The following is a 21,413-nucleotide window of genomic DNA, read 5'->3' on the forward strand; positions in this document are numbered from 1 at the left end:
CCATCAACTCCACTCTTGGCTAGAATTGGTCTGATTCTCACGTCGAGCTGCCCTCACCAATTGAAGCCACATGGGGCCAATTGGTCAGATTATCTTCTAGTATCAAAGGGCCGAAGACTCAAGATTTTGCCACCCCCTGCAGATTACCAAACAAACTTTGCAGCCTGTTTATTTAAGCATGTTTATTTTGTCACGACTGCAACGCATTGTCTGAATGAGTCAAAGATCGAAATTGAAGACCAGCCCTGGCAACAGCCAATGGGTTTGAAACTTGGGAACATAGTAACAGAACAGGCAGGACTTGCAGTCACTTTATCCACACTAACCTCTAATGGCGCACACAAGGGGGAGAAAAACATGGTCAAGACAATGGCTCTTTTAGAGGCACCTTTATTTTTATGTAAAGTTTACAGTCTTTGCTGCAGCCGTCTCTGAAACCAGGTCTTCTTCATTGTGCAACGTCCTGACTTGTTTTTGTTGAGTTTGCAGCAGTTGTACAACCGTACTGGTTTAGTTGCTTGTAGTTTGGTAACATGGCCCTCTTGTCTCACTCTCTTCTTTGGCACGCTTTGTTTTTCAACTTCCTTTTTGAGCCAACGTGTTTTTCTTTGCGATTTTGTGAAATTGGAGTCGAGGCGTGAAGAATGGTCCTAATGTCTTCAAGTGTGGAACCCTCTATCTGTCGCCTGTAGTGTGAATGCAATCAAGACAGCAGGCAAGACCCATCATTGAGACCACTCTTGAACACCCTGGATTGGCAAAGACTGGTTCAGTCGCCAATTGTGTGGGAGCCTGGGGTTCTATACCGCCACTAGAGTTCAAAAACTCTGTTGAATACCTGAGATGATAGACTAGTGTCAGTACAACTGTGCATTATGACAGATCTGAGGCTGTGGATTTTTATAGTAATACCCTACATTAGCTGCCTTAACATTTACAAATGTTTCATTGTCTGGTGAAATGAATGTTTGTTCATTTTTGTTGAGTTTTAGTTACCAAGTTAGAAAAGCGACATGATGGCATCCGGGTAGCGTAGCGGTCTATTCTGTTGCCTACCAACACAGGGATCGCTGGTTCGAATCACTGTGTTACCTCCAGCTTGGTCGGGCGTCCCTACAGACACAATTGGCCATGTCTGTGGGTGGGAAGCCTGATGTGGGTATGTGTCCTGGTCGCTGCACTAGCACTAGCGCCTCCGTCTGGTCGGTTTGGGAACCTGTTCAAGGGGGAACGGGGGGGAATAGCGTGATTCCCCCCATGCGCTACGTCCCCCTGGCAAAACTCCTCACTGTCAGGTGAAAAGAAGCGGCTGGCGACTCCACATGTATCAGAGGAGACATGTGGCAGTCTGCAACCCTCCCCGGATCGGCAGAGGGGGTGGAGCAGCGACCGGGATGGCTCGGAAGAGTGGGGTAATTTGCCTGATACAATTGGGGAGAAAAAGGGTGAAAAAAAAACAAACCCAAACAAACAAGAAAAGCGACACAATGCCCTTAAGCATTTTTCAGGCAGTAGGGCAATATGTTATATGATGCCATATTGTGATGCCTTAGAGCTCATGAATATTAATCAGTAAAGGCACTGAAATGGCAGCTTTTTTTACACCAATTATGAGAGTTGGCTACTTTTTGCAATTTTCAAGAATGTACATCACATTTATTTGGCCAATGATAAAAAAGAGTTCCTGGTGTAAATGGATGTTTTTTGGGGGTTATTCTGCACTCCCTGTGTTCAACAGCACCAGTAGCTGAACTTGCGTCTATTTAGAAGTGCTTTGGTGAGCATAATTAATGCCTTCTTTGTCTGTTCCCCTTATAGGAGCCATCGCTGTACACTGTCAAAGCGGTTCTTATTCTGGACAATGATGGAGACAGGCTTTATGCCAAGGTATAATTCTTGTCAAGTGAACAGGCAGAACTCCTACTGATACATTTTTTTAAAAAGCACTTGCTGTCAGAACTCCTCGCTGAAACGGCTGGCTTTATTTTAATGCTGTGTTTTTAATTTTTTTATTTTGCAGTATTATGATGATACATACCCCACAGTGAAGGAACAAAAGGCTTTCGAAAAGAACATTTTCAACAAGACGCATCGGACTGATAGTAAGGGAGGGCATGACAAGCATATTAATGACTAAATTAATAACTGACATATCTTGCTTCATTCATTGTTTTTGTGTGTTCATAGGTGAGATAGCATTATTGGAAGGCCTCACAGTCGTCTACAAGAGCAACATAGACCTATTCTTCTATGTGATTGGAAGTTCACATGAAAATGAGGTAGGTTTATAGATGTGCATCAAGAACAAGCATCACAGTTTTCACTATAATTAAGGAATTTGACTTGATGGGTTGCCACATGGGATATGTTGACATAAAATGAAATCATAAAGGACAATTCTTTGTTAATAGATATAGATGAAAATTGTATGAGTAGCTGGTGCATTTTGACTATACATCAAATGAAGGCAGTCCTTTGGGGTTGGGTGGGGGCTATAGTCTGTTGGGTTTTAAATTTGGAACTACTCATAACATTTTTTTCCCCAGTTTAGTCAGTTTTCAATGCAAGGGATGGCGAAATCATTCAAAATAATGAGAGCTTGATGCCTAAGTGTCTAGAAAAAGCCTCAAATTAAAAAGTTCTTTCTTTGCTATTCTAAATTGTGTTTTGATGTGAAAACATTTTCTTTTGATCCTTCACACTTGATTTGGTGAGGTGCACCCAGTTTAAGCTAAACAGGTCAACATGTTTGGTTGTTTTCACTCGAGCATATGAGTAGTGTCACCATACGGGTCAATTCTTTCATATTTGCTCAATCCAGTGATCTTTTTTTCTAATAAAAATCTTGGAGAAATGACAGGCAGTTCTAACACCAAGTTTTCCCGACACAAATAACATTGAATCCTAAGCATCCATGCCGAAACTAGAATAGCACACCTTCAAAGTGGCGCCGGGTAACTTTTTAGATGTGGTCAACATCTTTATGTCACTATCACAAAGACAACCAAGACCTTTCTTTTTTGTCATAGCAAATCAATAAGACTCATGCATTTATTTACTTGTCTTTATGCATGCTCAGTAAGAAAATCACAGAAAGTTGAATCAGTTCATCTGGACACAACATTTATTGAGAGAAACGTTTCATCACTCATCTCAGTGACCTCTTCAGTCTCAACTGACTGCAGGTATCCCCACCCTTATAAACAATACAGTGGCATAATGACCGAAAACAACGACCAGTTTCATAGGCAAATTGACCTTTCGCAAAGTACCAGCCCAGAACAGTGCTTGTCCAATCCTACCTTAGCAACGGTCCATCAAGCTTTCAAACACAACAAAATGCTGAAACGGTGTGCCTATGGGATCTGCAAATCGGATACTAGAAATCTGAAAAGTTTGGAGGGGGTGTAATTTTCTTTCCCTTCCCGAAACCCAGAACGCAAGAAGCGCAATGTCTGCAATAGATTTCGCCGTATAGCAGACGCCATGGCCAGCTTAATCCATCCAAAATCAACAAAAATACCTATCTGCTCCAAGCTAAGCTTGCTACTAGCTATTATTGATAGCTAATACAGCTAACGTAGTATTACTGTTACTTTTACCCACACAATGCGCTGATTTCTTCCTTCATATTTTGGTGTTTTCCGGCTACTTCCTGGATAGTTCTGAAATGCTTGACGGGCAGTAACTAAGGGGGGCGGGACTTTGCGAAAGGTCAATTGCCGTGACTTTTCAATGGTCATGTGTACTATTCACAGATGATTAGGGAATTGTTGCAATCAAATCAATGTAAGATGGAGACAGATGTACTCTTAGCCCCCCCCCCCCGGTTCAGGGAATGTTGTCCCCTCTTCACATAAATGCCTCCGACTCCCTGTTCAAACCAGCATTTCTCCCTATCAAGGATGTGCACATCCTCATCCTTGAAGGAGTGGCCACTGGCCTTTAAATGGGTGTAAACTGTGGAGTCCTCTGTGAGTAGTACACATAAACATTGAAAAGTCATGGCAAATTGCATATGAAACCGATCATTGTTTTTGGTTGTTACACCACTGTATTGTTTATAAGGGTGGGGATACCTGCAGTCAGTCACTTAGATGAGTGATGAAACGTTTCTGTCAATAAATGTTGTGTCCAGATGAACTGATTCAACTTTCTGGGATTTTACTTGCTTTTCTTTCTTTTCTTTTTTTGGATTTTCCCCCCTTTTTCTCCCCAGTTGTACTTAGCCAATTACTGTACTCTTCTGAGCCATCTCGATCACTGCGCCACCCCCTCTGCCAATCCGGGGAGGGCTGCAGACTACCACATGCCTCCTCCAATATATGTGTAGTCGCCAGCCGCCTCTTTTCACCTGACAGCTTTTCACCTGAGGCGTTTCGCCAGGGGGACATAGCACATGGGAGGATCATGCTATTCTCCCCAGTTCCATCTCCCCCCCGATCAGGCACCCTGACTGACCAGAGGAGGCGCTAGTGCAGCAACCAGGACACATACCCACATCCGGCTTTGCACCTGCAGAAACAGCCAGTTGTGTCTGTAGGGACGCTCAACCAAGCCGGAGGTAACACAGTGATTCGAATTGGCAATCCCCGTGTTGGTAGGCGACAGAATAGACCACTACACTACCCGGACGCCATCGTGTCACTTTTCTAACTTGGTAACTAAAACTCAACAAAAATGAGCAAACATTCATTTCACCAGACAATGAAGCATTTGTAAATGTTAAGGCAGTTAAGGCAACAGAGTAGACCGCTACGCAACCCGGATGCTACTTGCTTTATTTAAAAAAGACTACTTGGGGAAGAAGAGCTTTGTTTATAGACAAGGTATAATAAAACTGCTGTACTATGTTATTTTTTGTAGTAGGAAACAGGAAATAACTGCCTTAAAGCAATCCCTATTTTAAGCAGGAAGATTTGTGTCTTGTGGCAGACAAAATACACAGAGAAAACAAGGCTTCCAGGGAACTGTTCTGAACGGTGATTGTGTCATTCTCCCCTAGTCGTCACACTACACGACCAAAATGAATTTAATGATATGTCAAAGGGAAAAAATTATGTGGTGCTACTTTAAGGATGTAAAACACTTAGAAAATAACACAGGCTGATATATTCAGGTATTTCATGTAGACATCAACATTGGCTGTGTCTGTCATATAGTCTAACAATCTGTCAATTCTGTCCATATAAATTACAAGGCCAGTTGTCTTGTCGGAGTGGTGATGTGTATTTTTTTATTTTTACTATTGTTTTTCACTACACGTACATCCTGATTTGGTCTTCTATTTAATGCGAAAAGCCTACAATTTGAATTGTTTATGCCAGTCAGGGTTATCCGGTAGCAACTGTGACTTGCCTAGCTTGTCAACAATTTTGGCATCGTCACATAGACACTGGAATATAATCTTCATCATTTGTGGTTATGGGACTTGGGTGGGAGTATTGTTACAATGTACATGAAGTTGATGGCTAAGAGTTTTAAACTTTTTTGCTTTCCTATAGGTTATTTCATAGTAGACTTATTGGAAATGCAAAAAATTATGCATCAACAATGGTACTGTTCAAGAACTTTTCTTTGTTGTTTCCTTCAGTGATAGAGTCAAAGCAAGCTAGACTCTATCTATAGAGACTTTGTAATGCTTGCCTTTGTAATTAGAAAGTAATTGGAAGGAATTATGTAAATGTTAATTTTTAAGAAAATACTTTGGAAGTCATAGTATTCCACTTTGAAAGTGATAGTATTCTGTTACTGATTTTGTCCAAGATGTCGCCGGATAAACACCAATGAATTCTGATGTTTTTTTTCTCACTAGCTTATGCTGATGGCAGTTCTGAATTGTCTATTTGATTCACTCAGCCAGATGTTGAGGTAAGTTTTCCTGCATTTTGTCATTCACAGTGGTGTGGCGTGGGGACATTTTTTTGAGGAAACCAAGTGAGACAAGATCTCTAATCTGTGTCTTTTTTCGGGGGGGAGGCATCTTAATTGACAGGAATACGTTGCCGCTTTAACAGCCAACGTATGTAACCCAATGAGCTATTATAGCACCCAGTATCATTTTACACAAAATTGTATCATACAGATGTAGGACTTGCACATGCTACTATACCTTCCTGTTGTACAAAATATAGGCTATACAATATTGCCCAATTACTCGGATGCACAATACAGATTCAACAATAACTATAAGAAGCATTCGTTCACAAACTCAATCAGAGGACGTTTAAAGTTTTACATTCACATCTTAAAGTAGGTATCAGTAGGCTACATGTGTCAAACACGACTTAAAAATAGGGATGGGTACCTAACCTGGTATTAAACGGGCACCGGTGCTAAATTATTAAAGATTGTAGTATTGATAAGCTCCGACACTAACGGTTCTGCTATCGGTATTGGAGAAACTAAGAAAATAAATATTTATTTCGGCTACATAAACATTATTTTGCACCTTTTATCTCACCAACTCCATTTCTAATTAGCATGATATTAAGACATTTGTCTATGATGCATTTTTTTATTTTTATTTTTGATTTTGATATACTATATTAATTCCTGTGGGGAAATTCCTCTCTGTATTTAACCCATCCTAGCTGTGTAACTAGGAGCAGTGGGCAGCCGCCGTGCAGCGCCCGGGGACCAACCCCAGTTCGTCTTGCCATGCCTCGGTCAGGGACACAGACAGGAGTATTAACCCTAACATGCATGTCTTTTTGATGGTGGGGGAAACTGGAGCACCGGGAGAAAACCCACCGTAGACACAGGGAGAACATGCAAACGCCACACAAAGGATGACCTGGGTTGACCCCCAAGGTTGGACAACCCCGGGGTTTAAATTCAGGGGTTGTCAATAACAAATACATCAATATATATGTCAATAACAAATAACAATGCTATTTTTGCTATTCCCAATCCAGAAGAGAGATCTCTCTCTCGGAGCCTGTCGTATTTGCGAGCCAAGGGGCGGGGTCAGCTCTCTCCACCTCTCTCTGACACGCGCACGCACACACACACACACACACACACACACACACACACACACACACACACACACACACACACACACACACACACACACACAGCATGATCTTAGTGACAATGGTGGAGAGAACTAAACAGTTAAAAGTCTAGTTGTACTTCACTAGAGTCAATGCTGACAATACTTGCTGCCACAAGTGCAACAACTCTTTTGCATGTAGGGGCAGAAACACAAGCAATCTTTCGAAACATCTAGCGAAAGTGCATCAAATACAGGTTGATAAAGGCACAGTTTGACTGCCTTTCTTGTAGATCATCTCTCGTTGCCCCATCCACCTCAGGTATGTTATGTATGCTAGCAGCCTAGAGCCCACACGGAGTTAACTAACTTATACAAACATGAGTTAGTGATTAAAAGTAAAGCTCTGTCCAGAAATGAGAAAATAAAGTAATTGTCATTCTATTCTTAATTTGTTTTGTATATTTATCATATAATTATAATTTTTATACACAAATAAGAATCGTTTTACATGTGTGGATACCCACCGGAGATAGATTGCCAGGCGGTCCACCGAGGGTATGGATTGCCTATAGTAGGTATCCGCCCATGCAATCACAGCAAGATAACGTATGATGAACTTGGGACTTACTCTTCACTAGTGATGTGTTGGTCGCGAACGAGTCGGTTCTATGAGCTGGTAACCATTGAGCTGATTTCTTTTTTTCTTTTTTTTTGTAAATTAATACAAGACAGAAAACTAAGCTGATCCAAAAATGTATTTGTTAAATATTATCCAGAAATTGCCACATAAGGCTGAGTCCTTATGGACTCATATGGCTCATATACTTATGGAGTCCTTTGTGGGGCAGCACGGGGGGGGGCAGTGGTTAGTGCATTCGCCTCACAGCAAGAAGGTCCGGGGCTCGATCCCCGGGGTTGTCCAACCTTGGGAGTCATCCCAGGTTGTCCTCTGTGTGGAGTTTGCATGTTCTCACCATGTCCGTGTGGGTTTTCTCCGGGTGCTCCAGTTTCCTCCCACAGTCCAAAGACATGTAGGTCAGGTGAATTGGCCATGCTAAGTTGTCCCTAGATGTAAATGTGTCGGCCCTGTGATGGACTGGCGGCTTGCCCAGGGTGTCTCCTTGCCTGCTGCCCAATGACCGCTGGGATAAGCTCCAGCATCCCGTGACCCCAATGGGGATAAGTGGCTTGGATAGTGGATGGATGGCTGAGTCCTTACCGCAGCGGCATGGGTTCGAATCCGGCCCGGGCCCTTTGCTGCATGTCATCCCCTCTCTCTCCCCTGCCTTTCCTGTCTCTCTCTCTCTACTATCACTATCCAATAAAGATGGAACATGCCCAAGAAAAAAAAAGTATGTATTACCCAGGAACATCTCACACTGGTAATAACATTAAGAGCCGAGCATGGTGAGACTTTTGTTTGTTGCGCCAGTCGCCAACATACAAAACATAGTTCAATATAAACAAAATGTTCAATACACGTGTAACAGTTTGATGTTTTCACATTATTTGTCATAAATCACCCAGTTGTTATTGCTGAGCTGAACCTAATGAACTGGCTCAGTAAACAAAAAAGTCGTAATTCCCATCACTATAACTTAGCTGTCTTCTATTGGGTCTAGCAAACTTGCTAGCAGCATCGGTGTGGTCAAAAATGCTTGTTGTGATGTGACAAAAAATTCACTTGTTCATTTTTTGGGCAAGCGATCAAACCCACGCAAGGAAAGTGAGGCGAGATTTCGCTTCGCATTTGGTTAAAACGCTGTAAGGCTACGGTCACATGCACGAATGCAGTTGAATGACCACCTGCTGCTGAGGCGAAATTTGTATCTTGTCATACTGAATGTGGGCAGTGCAGGATGTGACCCACATGGAAATAATTTTGCTGGCTTGTAGTCCGTTTGACTGGTTATGGTTTTCGGTCATACATGAGCGGTTTTTGGTTTTGCGATGGGAAAATGTACACTGAAGTCCAAAGAAAGATAAATAAATGTTTTAATTTAATTGTCTCACTTGTACATAGTTTCATGGACAAATACGGAGGAAGAACGTTGTGTACAAGTTATATTTGTATACCGCAAAATATGAATTTTGTTATTAATAAATTTTACATTCAATGCCTGTCACTGTACACTGTACTGTACACTGTACACACTGCCAGCCAGGCAGCATCTCTGTTCTGGGGATATTTGTAGTTTTCACAGGCAGTGTTGTACAAGACCAGCTGGTTAGACACAGCAACAATCAAAGTCTCCATCTTGGCTCACTAAGAAAACTACAGCCAAGTGGGGTCAACCACACACACTGCTATTGGTTGAGCTGCGGATTCACCAGTCAAAGTTGAACTCCACACGAAGCGAAGACGCAAATTTCTTTCGAATGTTTATTCGCCCCTTCGCTCGCATAGAATGGAAGTGAACTACTACTACTACTTTGGCTGCTTCCGTTAGCAGTCACCACAGTTGATCATCCATTTCCATCTTTTCCTGCCCCCTGCATCTTCATCTGTCACACCAGCCTGCATGTCTTCCCTCACCACATCCATAAACCTCCTCTTTGGCCTTCTTTTCCTCTTGCCTGGCAGCTCCAAATTCAGCATCCTTCTCCCAATATACCCAGCATCTCTCCTCCGCACATCTCCGAACCATCTCAATCTTGCCTCTCTTGCTTTGTCTCCAAACCATCCGACCTGAGCTGTCCCTCTAATATACTCTTTCCTAATCCTGTCCTTCTTTGTCAATCCCAATGAAAATCTTAGCATCTTAAACTCTGCCACCTCCAGCTCTGCCTCCTCTCTTTTCATCAGTGCCACCATCTTCAAACCATATAACATAACTGGTCTCACAACCATCTTGTAAACCTTCCCTTTAACTCTTGCTGGTACCCTTCTGTTGCAAATCACTCCTGACACTCTTCTCCACCCACTCCACCCTGCCTGCACTCTCTTCTTCACCTCTCTTCCACACTCCCCATTACTTTGAACAGTTGACCCCAAGTATTTAAACTTATCCACCTTCATCACCTCTACTCCTTAAATCATCACCACTCTGCTGTCCTCCCTCTCCTTCACGCATAGTTATTCCGTCTTGCTCCTACTGACTTTCATTCCTCTTTTCTCCAGTGCATACCTCCACTTCTCCAGGTTCTCCTCAACCTTACACTCTACTCTCACTACAGATCACAATGTCATCCGTGAACATCATAGTCCATGGAGACTCCTGCCTGATATCATCCGTCAACCTGTCCATCACCAAAAAGAAAGGGCTCAAAACTGATCCTTGATGTAATCCCACCTCCACCTTCACCCGTCCGTCATTCCTACTGCACACCTTGCCACTGTTACACTGCCCTCATACATATCCTGCACCACTCTTACATACTTCTCTGCCAGTTCCTATTTCCTCATACCACACCTCCTCTCGCAGCACCTGTCATGCTTTCTCTAAATCCACAAAGACACAATATAACTCCTTCTGGCCTTCTCTATACTTCTCAATCAACATTCTCAAAGCAAACATTGCATCTGTAGTGCTCTTTCATAGCATGAAACAACACTGCTGCTTGCTAATCATCACCTCTCCTCTTAACCTAGCTTCCACTACTCTTTCTCATATCTTCATGCTGTAGCCGGTAAACTTTGTACTTCTGTAGTTAGTATAGCTGTGCACATACAACTTATACTTGAAAATCGGTACCAGTATGCTTCTTCTCCACTTCTCAGGCATCCTCTCACTTTCCAGTGAAAGTATGAATAGAAGTGAACAGGCGGCGACTATTCGCCAATGTTAATTTCACATATGTGTGACCGTACCCTAGCACGTGCAGCTAAATCCAATCAAGCAAGGCACAATGCATCTAAGCAATATAAGTTATAACCACATCAAAAGTTGCACACATTGGGGTGTCCTGGTGGCATGGTGGTCTATTCCGTTGCCTACCAACACAGGGATCACCGGCTCGAATCCCCATGGTACCTCCTGCTTAGTCGGGCATCCCTACAAACACAATTGGCCGTGTCTGTGGGTAGGAAACCAGATTTGGGTGTGTCCTGATTGCTGCACTAGCGCCTCCTCTGGTAGGTGAGGTCACCTGTTAAGGGGGAAGGGGAACTGGGGGAAATAGCGTGATCCTCCAACGCATTACGTCCCGTGGGTGAAACTTCTCACTGTCAGGTGAGGAAGCATGTGGTAGTCTGCAGCCCTCCCCAGATCGGCAGAGGGGGTGGAGCAGCGACTGGGACAGCTCGGAAGAGTGGGGTAATTGGCCAAGTACAATTTGGAGAAAAAGGGGGGGAAATCCAAAAAATAAATAAATTGCACACATAGTTTAATACACATAATACACATAACGGTCAGTTCCGTCAACAGCAAAGCCACAGAGATGGAGGGGGGTGTGCATTTTACTCACCCTATTTGAAGAGGAAGGCCATTTTCCTGTCTTGTCTAAAAGAAGACACGGCCAGCAAAATAACCACTTAAGTTTAGCACAACCAGCTAGCCACTCCGTGCGGACATGATGTATTATCTTCATTGAAAGTATGAATCCCTCCTTCCCTCTCTGTACCCAGCTCTAGTTTTGTTGTCGTCAGTCTTAATTTTAAATGGCTGCTGCAGTGGTAGTTTGGTAAAGTTGTTTTTTACTAAAAACTCTTAACTCTCCGCCCTCATAACTGCATGCTACTACTTGCTAATAGTGATGTATTAATACAAAAAACAGCGAACGTTTAATTTTCCCGTTTTTTTTTTCCTCATTTCAGTGACGTCGATAACATGCTATGATTTGATTGGTGTGAGGCCAACGGGTGGCTGGTTTCCCTCGGTTTTGGCATAGGTCCAATCCATTTTGAATAATCACGGTTTGGTTTTATGGTGGTATGATGGTAGCCTCATCTGTTAATCCTTCCATATTTTTTTTTTCACAGAAAGAAGCCACATGCTCCTTGTTTTGTCTCATTTCCTGTGTTGGGAAGTCGTTCTTTCAATTTCGGTGTATTCATGAGCTTTTAAGTCGTAATGTGGAAACAACATGGATGCTACAAAGAAGACGTGTTGCATTTTATTGGTCGGACTTGTAGCTGCACTAGTATATTCCATAAAACCACTAAAATATTGCTTTATCGGACTTACCAGGGTTAATGCTAATAAACAACTTTTCTAACTTATCTAGGTCACTCTACATGGACAGCAACATTGTTACAAACTAATGCCATATAGCTTACCTTTCAAATTATATGTAAGCAAAAAAATTGATATGCAGTACCGAAATTAATGAAAAGTTTACCATCAACGAAATATTTGCTTTCGTCCGCCATGTTTCTGTGTATATGATGTCACAAGTCAGCAAGTCGTGTACCAACATTTTCGCCAGCTTTCCGAGTTGTTCCGACTTAGGGAGTGTTCGCGTGAATTTTGAGTCGGGAACTCATTCTTCCAATTATTCCGACACCACACAAATGCACGACTCTGGCCTGGCCTCCTCACACAGACTTGACATGACTACGTCTACAGTAGGAGTGCAGTAAAGTGTTTCACCACACACACTGACTGACATTTAAAAGGGCGCTTTTTCATCCCTAATAAAATACTCAGTGAGAAATGGGCAAGAGATCGCAGCAACTGCAGAGTTACTGAAACTGTTAATGAAGTATTTTGTTGAAGTTGCAACTACAGTGTGGGGAAGAAATAAAAACAGGGGAAGCATGGCTTCCCTTGGCCTCTGAGAGAAAATGCCACTGGTCACTTATCAGTATTCTCCAAATCAGTCTTGTTGCAAAGGCTAGATATTTGAGCTTAATCGCTTTCTTTTGACTTTGCAGGAAGAATGTTGAGAGGAGAGCGTTGTTGGAAAATATGGAGGGCCTCTTCCTTGCTGTTGATGAAATTGTAGATGGGGGGTAAGTGAGAATTGATGGCTCTGAGCAGTTGATGATAAATAATGGCCATCCAGGCAAGATTAAAAATATAAGGTTACTGGCTAAAATGCAATTTAGCTCAGTCAGTCTCAGTTTACCAGTTAATATCCTGTCTCTTTGTTGCCCCCTACAGAGTGATCCTAGAGAGTGACCCACAGCAGGTTGTCCATCGCGTGGCACTCAGAGTAAGTCTCTACTCTTTGTATCTCATCCCTTTTCTGCTTACCGTAGAATTAAAACAGTGTGATGTTTCGAGTGTAATTGTCTCCTCCTAACTATAGTCTTATTGGGATTATTTCTTTAGGGTGATGATGTGCCTTTGACGGAGCAGACAGTCACCCAGGTAAGAAAACACATTCTGGCCCGCCTCTCGTCTGTGACATTAAGCATAAATGCTCCATTACTTCAAGTACTGTTAAAATTCATTGGTGTAGAAGTTTTTAACACAAGGCCCCTGTCACTGCATCGTCCTCCTCCACTCCAGCTTTGTCGCTCACCTCTGGATTGTTGCATTGACTTTTCTTCCATACATGTATGGAAGAGAACTGATTATTTGATAGTAAGGTGGTAGTTAGCCAGCAGTGGTTCCTGTCTCTTAGTTCATAGATGATTCTTCCTTTGTGTGTGTGTGTGTGTACACGCGCACACACGTGTGCACGGGCTCATCCTGATTAATGTTCTCATTTAAGAGGCCTGTGACAGGTTACAGCCATCCCTCCTCTGCCCATGATTAATGGCTGTCCCCCTTCCCCATGCTTTATGGTTATGGTTTGCCTTTCATTCTAACGAATTAAGATGATTAATTAAATCTTGCAGTTTTTCTCCATGTACATCACTCATTTACCAGTCTTTGTTCATTTTTTAAAAATATATAAAATTTGTCAGTTTTGTTCCCTTTTAACTTTCTTAAACGATGTCAGATAAATTGTAGATTTTTTTCACCCTAGCATATCAACTCATGTAATACTGTGTTGGACAATATATTCTTTTTTATTATTATTATTATATATTTTAAACTTGTTTGTCATTTCAATGAACCTGCTTGCTCAAATCCAGTTTTCCTCCTCAGGTTTTGCAGTCTGCCAAAGAACAGATCAAATGGTCACTTCTGCGATAAGACCACTCTGGTACCCATCTACTGTTGAGCCTCTCATCATAGCACTGTTCCATATCTTCCTTTTCCTCTGGTCTATTCCCCTCTCCCCCTTTCATGACTGTGGAGAGCATAGTGACTCATCCAGTTGCACTCCAAAGAATTATACTTAACAAAATGTCTTTCCAAATTGCTGTTTTTCCTCTCTGCACAAATTTGCATTGTATGCTAATATCAAGAAGGATTTTAGGATGTGATATGATGGTAAACATTCCGTCTTTTGGGTCTGGCTTGTCTCTTATTTTCCATTTGCAGACCCTCATTGCATTTTGGTAAAACTCATCAGTCCTCATAAAACATTGCAATGACTCTCAACAGTCTGTGATAACATTCCACGTTTTTATTAGTATGGGAAGATGAACCTGTTTGACATCACCCTGACCCCTTCATAGTACTGTATGAATTCAAGGTTCAAGGCACTGATTCTCTTAATACCTTTTTCTGTTATGTGTATGTTATAATTCAACATGTACAGTAAGGGTCTTGCAAGTATACCACTGGTCTAAGAGGCATGCATTTGTTTTATCCAGGGCACATCTGTCAACGAATACTCTGAATAAATAAGATTTTTTGACATTGATGTTTGATCATCTGTAAAATTGGAGAAATAAAAACAGCGTTGAGGATTGTTTTTTCCAGTCTGTGCACCTGTTTGCACTTTCACAGCCTTTGCAATTTATGATCACACACAATAGTTATCAGTCAGCTGTCATACCAGGTTCTCAACACCTTCCTTTACGTGATTCAGTGTTATTGCTTGTACCAACAGATTAAGTGACGTGGTTGGGGCAAATGTTTATGTATGTGGCTGCCGTGTTCTTGGTTCCAGACATGGTGGATCGCCAGGGACTGTTGGAGCAAGGGCTCCATCTCATGGCTGATGCTGCTAAGTGCAAGTGTAAGGTATCCTGAAGGATGATATAATAGATATCGGTGTTTACCATGTATTATTGGCTGGTGCTCACACTGTGCAGTTTGCAGATGATGGAAAGCCGAGAAGAAAGGGGCCATAATTCATTTCAGCTCTGTTGAGAGCATATGTGTGTATTATGAATTGCGCTCATGCTCCTGCATGCATGCACACAAACGTGCACATCTTATATACTATATATACTCATTTCAATGCAAATGAAGGATACCCTCCAAAAAGAAATAGGTGCTATATCATACACAACCTGATGCATATTACAGAATAGGATGTGATCTATCTGCATTCTAACACCTTAGTACCCCCATACGTTCTCATGCTGACCTCTTGAAGGCATTTGTTGCAAGCTGAGATTTGTGTCATGTTGCGCAACAGATAGATCCACCAAGTCTAATGTGAAACACATTGGGGCTGTTGGGCTTTGTCTCAGCCCATGGATTCTGCATAGACTTTATTCCTTTGTCTTTCTCCTCCTCGGGTGCCACATCTCCAAACGACCTTTACATGTTACGACAAGGTTTTTGTCAGGAGCAATTGGGGTTCTACCTGTGGCCTTGTCAGAATTTGTGGAATATCATGCCTTTGCCCCTCCCATTGCTTTCTCTGTTCTCCCTGTGTCTAATCATTTGGCTCGGGTATCAAAGCGAGAGGTAGATGAAATGAATGCCCCGCATGTTGACTTGTCTGTAGCCTGAAGCAGTCAGTGGATGTAGATCACACAGGTATTCTTAGTAATGATGTCAGAACCAAGAAGGTAAATTAACCACTGCAGAGTGGAATTAGGAACAAATTTCTGTACCCCACAACTGACAAAAAGAATTTTTATGATTTATGCCCTTTCTCAACCTATTTCACAGTGCAGGACATGTCTTGCAATCCTGTCTCAGTCCTGCAGCTCGATGAGTAGAATGCATTATTCCAAGTTTCGGAGTCTCCACCTCTGTACATGCAAAGATGGATATGGCCATATACACGTACATATTGTCAAAAATGAGTGTTCATATACTATGGTATGTCACTTCTGGTCATAGGACAGTTGTGTTGAAAAAAGATTTTTTTTCCCCCTGTCAGCACTCTGGAGTTTTAAGGGAAATTCTCTGAACAACATTTCACGAGATTCTCCTAAGTTGTTTTTGGCAATTATAAAATCCTAATAAATGTAAAAATAAAAAAAAATCCTAGTCAATGTAACAAACCTTCCCATATAACATTCACTCATCATTATTAATTGTAATTTCTACACACAAAATTGGGTATGAAATTAAATGCAACATATTGCAAATTTATAGGGAACTTAATTTTTCAATATAAGAATTAAGAGGATTATCTTGTTGTTTTCTGACCCACCGAATCACTTTTCTGGGTGCATTTATTTAAAAATAATAAAAGTAGAGCACACATAGGTCAGGCCTAAAACACACCTTAAAAATCAAAATGACTTTCGATATCCAATAAATGTGCAGGACATTGTCCTGTCCATAGTTCATTGCCAGTGGAGCGGCTCCAGGCAATGGATCTTGATGACATCAAAAAACAGAACTCTTGGTTCTCTAGTTGGTAGCTGTGAAAGAAGTTATCCATGTTAAAATGTTATGCAAACTGCCCTAGGCCATAACAGTAGCATTTGCAAATTCTTACACGGAGGAGTAATTTTTCAGACATAAGTGCTTGTCTGTTGCATGAATCACAGCGTCCAATGGGCAGACTGCAAAGTGTTTAGCTGTGTGTATGTGTGTGTGTGTGTGTGTGTGTGTGTGTGCACATGCACACGCACGCTTGCATGCGGGTTGGTGTTTTCAGGCAGCATTAATGTAGTCAATGAAACTGTTATTGACTGACCTATGGTCCTATTGTCTTGGCATGGGTCCAGTTTGATTCTGCCTGTGAATCTGGACTCTTTATGGCTGCAGAGATTGCATGAATGGAGGCTATGTTGGCACTACATGCTAACCGTTTTACTATAGAAAGAGTAGGGAATAGAGAAAGGTAATCATTATAAATGGACTCCATCATTGCTCTCGTTTATAGTTATCACACCAGTTTGCTGGTATAATGAGAACAGCTTTCTGTCTCAGTATGTGGTTTTCGTGATGGGGAGGGCATGAAGGTTAAAGAGGACGAGGTTAGCAGAAGTAGACAGTGGTAAATGTGATGAGACGAGATCCCAACAAGGGCTCCGCAGGGAAGAGATAGGGTTAAAATGGATCCCACCCAAGGTGCCTGTCTGGACCCTCACTTTTCATCCAGATAGCCCAGCGGCACCATCGGGCACTCAACGACTTGCTTTCATCCGCTAATTACAGTTGCACCATCGTAAAAAACCAGAGAGGTAATTTATATTAATTATACAGGAATGAGTATAATAGTCTGAAACGCCATGGCTTGACATGCTGTACATAACATGCTGTAAAATTGTCAGTGACGTGTGGGCTAGAGCCCTGTAATTGATCGATGTATAGAGTAAGAGTCTCTCTCTCTCTCTCTCTCTCTCTCTCTCTCTCTCTCTCTCTCTCTCTCTCTCTCTCTTCTGATTGTGTGTGTGTGTGTGTGTGTGTGTGTGTGTGTGTGTGGAATGGGTAAGAGTCAATAAATTATCATCATCTGCAAGCTTATGTCATAGTCAATGTGCCTGAACACCCATCCAATGGCCGGCCCTGGTAAAGAGAAGCATCATGGAAAACAATGAGCGTGTATTAGCTCCAATACAGACATATTAAACAAAGTGCCTTAATTATAGTTTGAGCAGGACAAAGGGCAGGACCTACATGATATTTCATAACCCTCTATACTAAAATTAACAATGCTGTTTTAACCCTTATGCTGTTAATGCTAGTCCTGGACCAAGATCTTTCTTGTAATGGAGATCTTTATGAAAAGCATTTCAATCTTGTGTTTCGTAAAGCCCGGCAACCTTTTTCGCTGTACTGCGTCTCTTTTTTAACTAAACCAAACCGCTTGCCGATGATCAGACTCAGTTCAACAGGGCATGTTTGAGATGGGCTGACAAAGGCGACTCGGCGTATACATGTGTGAGCGTGTGCACTGGGGGGGGTGTGGCCTTTGGGCCGGTCCCCCTGCCTTCACATCATCTCAGCAGCCTGACGTGCTTTATGGCCACGGTTGCCCTCACTGGGCCTGTTTATGGATTCCCATAGAATAGAGAATCATGGCTGCTCCAGGAAAAGCCAGCCAAAAACAACACCTCCTCCACTGCACTTTTGTTTGCCCTCCGCCATAACTCAACCTGCTATTTATATTACTTAAGAAGCTGAAAAAAAGCATTCATAGTAATGATACAATTTGATTGTAAATTCTGATGCTAATGTTTAATTTTTTGTTGATGTCAGATAAAAACGTCATCGCAAATATGGCCGGTTTATTGAGTGTTGTTACAATTTGGTGTGAAAATTGTGCGGCTTTGTCGAAGGAAAGCTTCTTTTTTTTTCCTTCCCCCTTTGCATTGGGAGTTTTTTTTACATTTTTTTTATGATACCTGAAAGATTTATTTGACAAAAATCTTTAACTTTGATAGGATAATGAAAGTACATTACCAAGAGCATTGTTAACAGAGGAAATTTCTTGCTGATGTGTTTCTCCTCTGCTATTTCCCCCACAGTTCACTTGGGCCACTGCAGTCCATTACCCCTCGTTGAAAGCAGGCTTCAGCAGAGTGGTAGTGATGCACTCCGTATGTGAACATCCTGTTCTCAGTGTAAAGCTGTTGATGTTTAGAGGGGTGTGTGTGCTCTGTGATTTAGCAGCAGAAAGATCTCCTCCAGCCCAGAAACATGCCTGGACCCTGCTGTGCTGCAGTGGTCAGATAACCAACCAGGGCTCCGAATCTGCACTGCTGCACACCTGGAGCACATCTGGTCAGCGGTTAGCCTTGGGTGAGCCAATGTCCCACTCCAACACCAGACCTTCCTAGACAGACAGCCCAGCAGCCCTCAGGGCAGCCTGCGGCCCGGGCGCCTGCCACTGCCCATGACATTCAGAGGTTACTGGGTTACTACTGTTATCAAACAGTCAACACTAGGTTTGGGACTGGCAATGATGCAAGAGAGTGCTAAAGAATGGCCATCAGTCATTTTCACTGTAGACAGTCAACATCAGACACAGCCATGCTGGCCGTAAAGCTTTACGAGTGTTTCTCCTGGTGTTATTCAGCTTCCATTGCATCCCTCAAGGGGACATGTGTTTCTCCTCTTTTGTGGCTGTGTTTAGTCTTGTTTTGCTCAGAAAGTTCCCCCACATGCCCTCCACCGTTTTACTACTCTTTGTGTATGTGGGTTTTTTATCAGAGCCAGAGAATGAGAGAGAAAAGCAGCATTTTATTCTGTGGCATGCCTCTGAACCCTCAGTTCATTCCCTCCTCCCTTTCTGCCATCTACTCTCTTTCTCTCACTTTCTCCCCTCCCTCCCCATGGATTCCCCAACCACACCACAACGCCGTTAACAGACGCAGCCCTGACAGATTTACCGCCATCGTCTTTCCATTGGCCGCCAGCGTGACAGCTGAGATTTAATGCTGAATTCTCATTGGCCAAGTCTTGACAGGCTAATTTATAGGTGCACTGTGATTTGATGCCTGCTGCCTTTGAAGTGAGTTACAGCTCTGTCGCTTATAGGACACAGAAATGGTGTCAGGTTGCAATCGTAAAATCTTATCCCTGAAGGGAGGTGGCGCTGGTGTATAATAGTCCTGACGTCATTAGAGGAGGAGAGACCTTCTGGAGAGCACAGAGGAAGAAGAGGGAAACTGAGCAATGGAATAAAAACGAAAGCCCATGGCTAGATGTCTATCTAAACAATGCCTCCAACAGTTCATAAAGTATGCCATTACTCTCTAGTAGAGCTGTCCGTTTTTATGTGCCATAATGACGCTTGAAAGCCACATTGTATAACATCCCATTTTCTGTGTGGAAGTGTAGATTTTCAAAGCGGTGCATTTGGTGTTTGTGTCAACCCTTTCCCCACAACCGCTTGTGCGATTAGCTACTGTGATGAAATCTGGATGATATGAGAGCTATCGGTTTTACCCAAAGGATAAGCTATACATGAACAACACACAGTCTTCTGTGTCTTCTCATGTCATACCTCTGTGCGATCAGTGAACAGCCACACGACTCAGGGGACTTTAGGTGACAGTAAATCAGCATATCGCATAACTGATCAACAGCAGCAAACTGCCAAAGTCACTTTGACGTCTGCCTACTGTATCTGTTCACTGCAGCCCACGCGTTCGTGCGGGGCCATCATCTATCTGCAGCCTATCTCTTCATCAGCTTGACAGTCAATCTTGCAGAGATCAAGAAGAGCAAGAATGTGGCCCCATATCGGCCATGACCCGTGGAAATCTCTAAGGGTAAATAGGAACGCTGCCCCTGTCCTGTCTATCAACCCTGGTAAATTCATGCACCATTTCCCTTGGATATCAAATCCCTCTCCTTACTCATTCACTTCACACCCAAGACCGTCTGCTCAGCTGGAAAATTGCTGGAAAATAAAGAGACATAAGAAAGCCCTGGACTCCTCTTGTGAAGTTGGATTGCCTAATTCCATGAGAGGCCTGCTCATGAACTTGATAACATGGGGTTAAAATGAACACCCTCTGACAGTGTGCCATGCAAGAGAAAGAAAACAGGTTTTTCACATAAAAAAACATGACCTCTCTGAACTCTGGGGGAAAAAAATGATGGATTCTTCACTGGGGTAATAGAGGGTTTTGAGGCAGGTACTTGCATTGATAGCGTAGAGTCAACCAATTCTGTGATGTCTGTCCTACGTAGGCCATTTCTATTATTTCTTTTTCATTAAGAACCCATCTTCCAGTCCACATATTTTCCTTGGTCAAGCACATATCAATTCGCTGTGTGCTGGGAGTAGGTAATGTCTTATAATATGTTACAGTAGCTCTTGTTCCGAAAAATGAATCGCTTTCTAAGTGGTGTTATTCATAACAGATGCCTTTTATTCACTTTTCTTCAGTCTTGGGAGTAATGGATATCCATTCAGTGCTACGTGGGTCAGCATTTTGAAGAACTCATACCGAGGAGACAGGCTCTACATCTCAATTTAATGTTCTTACTAACTGAATATTTTTAAAGGATACAGATTTTTGTTTAAACGGCACCTGCCCAGACCAAATATGCCAGCACTTCCTATATTGTATTATGCATCCGGTGTGGCCAGAGAAAATGTGGATTTAGGATGTTTGGCACTGTAGGATAGGTAATGATCTTGAACCAGACCATATAGTATGCATCAGCTCAATCCATAATTCTGTGGCTGTGCATGTTGGTTTAAAAAGTAGCTTCACCCTTATGCATACTAACAGGATTGATTACAGTTTGGCTGTCATAATCACTTCCACCAACTCACCACACATTAGTATGTACGAAGAGTGTTGTGAAGTGATCGG

General features: G+C 42.4%; 1 protein-coding gene across 2 annotated transcripts in view; it reads left to right on the forward strand.

Moving 5' to 3' along the window:
- The window catches only part of copz1 (COPI coat complex subunit zeta 1), a 29,101-nt gene extending 14,417 nt beyond the window's left edge, over positions 1-14,684 (forward strand). For both annotated transcript variants that reach the window (XM_056272995.1, XM_056272994.1), the window contains 8 exons: positions 1,819-1,887; positions 2,021-2,102; positions 2,188-2,279; positions 5,816-5,871; positions 12,816-12,893; positions 13,045-13,096; positions 13,216-13,254; positions 13,981-14,684. In XM_056272995.1, coding sequence (XP_056128970.1) covers positions 1,819-1,887; positions 2,021-2,102; positions 2,188-2,279; positions 5,816-5,871; positions 12,816-12,893; positions 13,045-13,096; positions 13,216-13,254; positions 13,981-14,028 — 516 coding nt within the window. In that variant the 3' untranslated portion in view covers positions 14,029-14,684. The remainder of the gene's footprint in view (positions 1-1,818; positions 1,888-2,020; positions 2,103-2,187; positions 2,280-5,815; positions 5,872-12,815; positions 12,894-13,044; positions 13,097-13,215; positions 13,255-13,980) is intronic.
- Positions 14,685-21,413: the final 6,729 nt, after the last annotated feature.

This window comes from Lampris incognitus, chromosome 2 (assembly GCF_029633865.1).
Source record: "Lampris incognitus isolate fLamInc1 chromosome 2, fLamInc1.hap2, whole genome shotgun sequence".
Taxonomy (NCBI): domain Eukaryota; kingdom Metazoa; phylum Chordata; class Actinopteri; order Lampriformes; family Lampridae; genus Lampris; species Lampris incognitus.